This window comes from Anarrhichthys ocellatus, unplaced genomic scaffold, assembly GCF_004355925.1.
Source record: "Anarrhichthys ocellatus isolate YVR2014 unplaced genomic scaffold, GSC_Weel_1.0 scaffold1792, whole genome shotgun sequence".
NCBI lineage: Eukaryota > Metazoa > Chordata > Actinopteri > Perciformes > Anarhichadidae > Anarrhichthys > Anarrhichthys ocellatus.
In genome coordinates, this window is record NW_022281766.1 from 2,657 (window position 1) to 9,710 (window position 7,054).

The 7,054-nt window shown below is 48.6% G+C and overlaps 1 protein-coding gene across 1 annotated transcript in view; it reads right to left on the reverse strand.

Moving 5' to 3' along the window:
• Positions 1-6,736, reverse strand: part of bop1 (BOP1 ribosomal biogenesis factor) — a gene marked incomplete at its 5' end in the record, with an annotated part of 8,656 nt that extends 1,920 nt beyond the window's left edge. The window contains 9 exons of the mRNA XM_031839634.1: positions 442-574; positions 3,676-3,745; positions 4,981-5,061; positions 5,150-5,311; positions 5,404-5,718; positions 5,846-5,963; positions 6,046-6,200; positions 6,337-6,432; positions 6,509-6,736. Coding sequence (XP_031695494.1) covers positions 442-574; positions 3,676-3,745; positions 4,981-5,061; positions 5,150-5,311; positions 5,404-5,718; positions 5,846-5,963; positions 6,046-6,200; positions 6,337-6,432; positions 6,509-6,736 — 1,358 coding nt within the window. The remainder of the gene's footprint in view (positions 1-441; positions 575-3,675; positions 3,746-4,980; positions 5,062-5,149; positions 5,312-5,403; positions 5,719-5,845; positions 5,964-6,045; positions 6,201-6,336; positions 6,433-6,508) is intronic.
• Between the last annotated feature and the right edge of the window lie 318 nt (positions 6,737-7,054).

The following is a 7,054-nucleotide window of genomic DNA, read 5'->3' on the forward strand; positions in this document are numbered from 1 at the left end:
GAGAGAGAGAGAAAGACAGACGGGACAGCGAGAGAGAAAGAAAGACAGACGGGACAGCGAGAGAGAAAGACAGACGGGACAGCGAGAGAGAAGAAAGACGGGACAGCGAGAGAGAAGAAAGACGGGACAGCGAGAGAGAAGAAAGACGGGACAGAGAGAGAGAGAGAGAGAGAACGACGGGACAGAGAGAGAGAAGAAAGACGGGACAGAGAGAGAGAGAGAGAGAGGAAGACGGGACAGAGAGAGAGAGAAAGACGGGACAGAGAGAGAGAGAGAAAGACGGGACAGAGAGAGAGAAGAAAGACGGGACACAGAGAGAGAGAAGAAAGACGGGACACAGAGAGAGAGAAGAAAGACGGGACACAGAGAGAGAGAGAAAGACGGGACAGACAGAGAGAAAGACAGGACTGACAGAGAGAGAGACACACAGGAAATCCTTACTGGGCGACAGCCAGCAGAGAGACAGATGGGTTTGGGTTCCAGGCGATGCTCTTCACAGCTCCGCCCACCTGGACCATCTTCATACAGCGAGACGAACAAACCTCCCAGAACCTCACAGAGCCGTCATCACTACCTGGAAGTACACACAACAGTAGTTCTGTACTTATGTACTAGTACACACAATGCAGTTCTATACACACACCACACAGCATACTTATACCCACACACTACTTATACAAGGCAAGATGTCGCAGTGCCAGCCTGTTGCAGCAGCTCCCTGTGTGTTTTAATTTTTTGTCTTTCTTCCCCACTCTTTCCTCTGCTTTTTGTTTTTTCCTTAACGTTTGGTTTAAGTTACGGTCAGTCAACGGACCGTAACTTTTTCTCAACTTTTCTTGTGGCTTTCTGTTACTTTTCTCCCTCTTTGTAACGGAGAGCCACACACAATGAGCGGGGCCATTGTTTACTGCCGTGATCAGCTGACCGCGCTGAGTGAGCCGCGGCTGATGCCCGGCGCCAGGCCTGAGATCCCGGAGGAACTGCAGAGAAGAAGCCGGGGCTGCAGATCTGGCGCTAAGCGAAGGGCGAAGAGGAGGAAATATAAACCTTCGGTACCGGCGATTCCAACGGGGAACGTGAGGTCTTTGGCGAATAAGACGGACGAGCTCAGCGCGTTGGTAAAGACCGACAGGGACTTCCGTGAGTGTAGCGTCATGTGTTTCACGGAGACTTGGCTGCACGCGGATTTCCCGGACCACAGTGCGTCGCTGCCCGGCTTCAGGTCTGTTCGGGCGGACAGAGACGTTATACAGAGCGGTAAGAAGAGAGGTGGCGGGATTGCCGTGTATGTGAACGAGAGGTGGTGCAATCCCGACCATGTGTGTGTGAAGGAACGCTTCTGTAGCCCGGACATTGAACTGTTAGCCGTGGGGATGCGTCCTTATTATTTGCAGAGGGAGTTCTCGTCCGCCATTGTTGTGGCTGTGTACGTCCTGCCGTCAGCTGACGCTGAGGCAGCAGTGGACACCATCCACTCCACTGTGTCTGGACTGCTGAGTCAACACCCTGGTGCATTTTTGGCAATTAATGGAGACTTTAATCACACCACCCTGGATAGAGCCCTGCCAACTTTTCACCAGTATGTTAACTGCCCCACAAGGAACAATAAAACTCTGGACCTACTGTATGCTAATGCTAAGGATGCATACAGTGCCAGTGCCAGTACTCAGGGAGTGCAAGGACTCCTACTGGAGGAAGCTGGAGGCCAAACTCCAGCAGAACAACGTGAGGGAGGTGTGGACCGGGATGAAGCAGATAACTGGCTTCAAGGATGGAGGGAGACAACTAGGGGGCTCCCTGGAGAGGGCAAACAAGCTAATCTGTTTCTTCAGTAGGTTTAGCTCACAGCCCTCATCTGTCTCCTCCTCACACCACACAAACACCTCTGCTGCCTTCCCCCCCCCGGTGAGCTGCATGGACACAGAGCTCTTCCACCACTGACACCATTACCACCCCCACCCCCCTCTCTGTGACGACTGGCCAGGTTAGGAGACAGCTGGAGAGACTCCACCAAGGCAAGGCGGCAGGACCTGATGGCATCAGCCCCAGGGTCCTGAAGACCTGCGCCATCCAGCTGCCTGATGTTCTGCAACACCTTTACAACCTGAGCCTGAAGCAGGAGGAAGTCCCGGTGCTGTGGAAGACGTCGTGCCTGGTTCCTGTACCTAAGAAGACGACTCCATCTGGCCTCAACGACTACCGACCGGTTGCATTCACATCACACGTGATGAAGGTGCTGCTGGTCTTGGCCCACCTCCAACCGCAGGTGAGATCCTTACTGGACCCTCTGCAATTTGCATACCAGCCTCATGTGGGGGTGGATGACACCATCATCTACCTGCTGCAACGAGCTCAGTCGCACCTGGATGATCCGGTGGCTCTGTGAGAATCACTTTCTTTGATTTCTCCAGTGCATTCAACACCATCCAACCAGTGCTGCTGAGTGAGAAGCTGCGGGTGGTGGGGGTTAACGCATCCACCGTCTCCTGGATCACTGACTACCTCACAGGCAGACCACAGTTTGTCCGACTGGGCCGTGTGCTGTCTGATGGGGTGGTCAGTGATATTGGAGCCCCACAGGGAACTGTTCTGTCTCCCTTCCTGTTCACCTTGTACACCACTGACTTCCAGTACAACTCTGTGTCATGCCATCTGCAGAAGTTCTCTGATGACTCTGCAGTGGTCGGGTGTATAAGGGATGGACGGGAGGAGGAGTACAGGGCAGTAGTGGAGGACTTTGTGGAGTGGGCCGGTAGAAATCACCTGCGTCTGAACGGGCAAGACCAGAGAGATGGTGGTTGACTTCAGGAGGAAGACGACGACTCCACAACCGCTGAGAGTTCTGGGAGAGGATGTGGACATGGTGGAGGAGTACAAGTACCTGGGTGTCTCCATCGACAGCAGACTGAACTGGAAGACCAACATCAACGCTGTGTACAAGAAGGGGATGAGTCGACTCTTTCTTGAGGAAACTTCGATCCTTCAACGTGTGCAGCAAGATGTTGGAGATGTTCTACCAGTCTGTTGTGGCCAGTGCACTGTACTTCAACGTAGTCTGCTGGGGGAGCAGCATTGGACACCAACAGACTGAACAAACTGGTTAAGAAGGCCGGCTCCATCATTGGTTGTAAACAAGACTATCTGGAAGAGGTGGTGGAGAGGAGGACACTGAAGAAACTATTATCCATATTGGATAACCCGGACCACCCTCTCCACCACCTACTGCAGGGACAGGCTGATCCAGCTCCGCTGTCACAGGATGGATACAGGAGAACATTCCTGCAATAAGACTTTATAATAAATCACCTCTGAACAGATCATCCTCCACATAACTACACACCGCTACACTGTTGTTGTTTGATCTTTACACTACTGTTTAGTTTACCTAGTTAGTTAATTTAACACTATTCTATTTCATTATATATACTGTGCATTTCTATTGTTATTTTCTTTATATTTAATATGTTCTACTCTGTTATTGTTTATATATTGTGCATTTTTCATACTTAATATTTTTATTTTTATTGTTACTTCGTAGCTGAAGTATATCTTTGCCGCTGTAACAAACAATTTCCCCCTGAGGATGAATAAAGGATCCATCTATCCACACACACACAGTACTTATACACAGACTGTACTTATACACACAGACTGTACTTATACACACACTGTTACCTGAGGCGAGCCATTGTCCTGATGGAGACACACTGATGGAGCGAACCAGACCACTGTGACCCCGATACACCTGAACACACACAGTATGTTAGTGAGCATTCACCCGTCTACTAGATGTGTGTGTTTGTACACCATCTTTGAGAGGACAACTACAAATTGTGTGGTTGTGTGTGTGTGTGTATGTGTGTTGTAAGAAGATTGTAGAAACATATGACAGCATAAAAGTATAACCATTACATATAACCTGTTTGATTTAAGAAGTATAACCGTTACACCATATCAACTGTTTTATTTCATGATAGAAGTGATTTAACATATAAACATCGACGCTTTATGTAAAAGTCACTCAAACCGTATATGACCCTTCCTGTTCTAACAGGATCAAACAGGTATATTCTGTAGCTGTCACACTCATGTGTGAGTGACGCATGATTGTGACGGAGGTGACAGCCTCAGACCAGCATAGAAGGCAGCAGAGAGAAAGTCTGGACTATGCTTCTTTAATAAGAAGACTAGGCTTAAAAGTCTCACACCCTTAGAGGGGACAAGAAGACACTTCTGCTATCAGAAGACAGCATGAGAAAAAGAAAAAAACAAAACAGCGAAAGCTGACTGAGGAAGCCTGATGAATCAGGATCGTTAGTGCAAGCATGGAGGAGAGCCTGTTAATGCAGGACTGATAGAACTAGCTTTTGAACCACTGAGAATGTTTCATTGGATTGAAATTGTAAGTGACTGGGACCCAAACTACAGACACTGGTTCTTTAGAATAATTTGACCCTCTTCCTGTCCCTGAAACGTGTGATAACAGGTGACGACCGACTCTACCAGAGCAGCTTAAAAGTGAGTTCTCTGGGTGAAGGCTTGGCAGTGTTAGTCAAAAATGGTAAGAAACTTAAAATAGGCGATAGTAAAGTACAGACGTTCTACATAACGATTCATACTGGAAGTTAGGGTTACATCCGACATCCAAGACTCTCACAAAGACAATAGTTCAGAAATCCTAACGACTCAGCTACGGGGGAGATAAAAGGCCGATGGTATTGTTCTGACATCTTAGTGGGACACTAAACCCACAAGAAGCTGGTCAGATTACTGACGGAGTTACCACCATGTTAGAGCCCGCTTTCCCCGGGGCAGGATTCGTTCACACTACAATGTGTGTGTGTGGTTGTGTGTGTGCGTATGTGGTAGTGTGTGTGTGTGGTTGTGTGTGTGTAGTTGTGTGTGTGTAGTTGTGTTTGTGTAGTTGTGTGTGTGTGTGTGTGTAGTTGTGTGTGTGTGTGTAGTTGTGTGTGTGTGTACCAGAGACTGTGTTGTAGGAAACGGTTGCAGGTCTTTTGGTTTTGGAAGTTTTGGAATCAGATCCTCTGGATTGACGTTGACCTGCAGACACACGGGCAGACAGACAGGTTAGTGATCACATGTTCCTCACAGACAGACAGTCCTGAGCTGTGATTGGCTGAGAGCTTACCCTCATCTTCCTCTGTCGAGGACACAGGTAAAGGTCGAGGCAGCGCTCGAACCGCTCGTGGAGGAACCGAGGAAATGCAGGAACCTGCCTGAGGCTGGAGAACCTCGTGGGAACAAATGGCAGCTTCCTGTCTGAGGCGTCCTGCTGCTCCCACAGGGCCCGCTGCAGAGAGGGAGACAGGTAGACAGACACGTGGAGGTACGTTCTATCAATGAGCCAGTTCGACAGGTAGACCTCCTTGACAGCAGACCCACCTCCTCGTCCGTGAACAGGTACTCCGGTGGAGGGTTGTAGGACTCCTGGTGACCGGGTAGGGGAGCTTTAGGAGCCGGTAGGTGCATCTTGTGTCGGGCCAGAAGAGAAGAATCCTCATTGGTCCACAGGTCGTAGTACCGCCCCCTGCTGTCGTCCTCCGTCCTCCGAGGTTTGATCCAGCCCATCTTTATGGCGTGAACCAGCTTAGACACCTTCTCCTTCTCAATGAGAGACGGGATGAAGCTGCGTTTGTCTGCCGGTCTGTTGGTGACCGGGTGGAGCATCACGTCCTGACTGAAGAACTCCACCTGAGGCTGGGGGGGGGGGGGGGTTAGTGAACTTGTGTTACTGTAGTAACCTAAATCTTACTGACCCGAGTACATTAAGTGGTTAAATGAGGGTTTTCGTGTTGTAAAAGGGGCGGGGCTTCACTTTCCGTACCTGGTACTCGTTGAAGTTGACGTCTCCGAACTGTCCTCTCTGCAGACGGTTCACCAGCTCCACCTGCTCATCTGACAGCACGATGTCACTTCCTGTCTGCTTGTCGTGGACCGTTCTCCTGCAGATAAACTGCCGGTTAGCATCGTTAGCCTTCCCTCTTTAAACCAATAGGGGGGCTAGCATTATGCTAACAAGCTCACCAGTAATTCGGGTCCTCCATTTTGTCGAGGAAGCCATCGAGCTCGTCCTTGTTCCTGATTGGTTTGTAGATCTTCTTCCCATCCAGGTTGTAGCCAATGTGAGGGAAGTCTTTGTACCACTCCATGGGAATGTTCCCCACCGTATTCCTGATGTCCTGCAGAACCACAAGAACATATACAGAACCTCCGTAAACAGCTGACATTTGCACAGAACGTAAAAGAATCAGGAACATGACCAAAGAATAGAGATCCCAACGGAACGTTAGAGATCCCGGTGGATACTAATCTCACCTCCTCATCTGAAGAGTCGTGTTGATATTCGTCTTCTTGCTTTTCTTCTTCTACTTCTGTCACCGCTGCCTCCTTCTTCTTGTCCTCTTCTTCTATCTGTAGGTAGAACACAACACAGGTCAGTCACAACCAGCTGTCTCTCACACACTCTCACACACACACACACCTTTACCTGCAGAGTCTGCTCTGGCTCCACTTTCAGATCTTCATCATCATCATCATCCTCACTGTCACTCCCAGAATCCTCCAGTCCTGAAAACACACTGTCCTCGCTGTCTGACCGATCTTCCTCCTCCTCCTCCTCCTCCTCCTCCTCCTCCTCAGAACATTTGTTGTTGAAGTTGAAGACCTGAAGAATAAAACCGACACTCAGGTTCAAACTATTGAACTTCAAAATAAACTACTTGTAAAAACATGTAATTTTAGAAACTTTACACCAATATAACCCTATAATAATACTGAGGAACCAACTCAAGTATACTAGTATAAATATACTAGTATAATAATACTAGGATACTTGTTTACTGAATCGATCAGAACAACCTGATAATAAGAGGATATAAATATTTCTAACAGGTCAACAATGACACGAGGAAGAGTTTAGGTTCTTAAAAATGAAGAGAATGTGAACACAGTCAGTGAGTCTCAAGCTGTTTACTGATAGCATGGTTAGCATCGTTAGCATGGCTAGCATCGTCCCCGTACATATATATATATA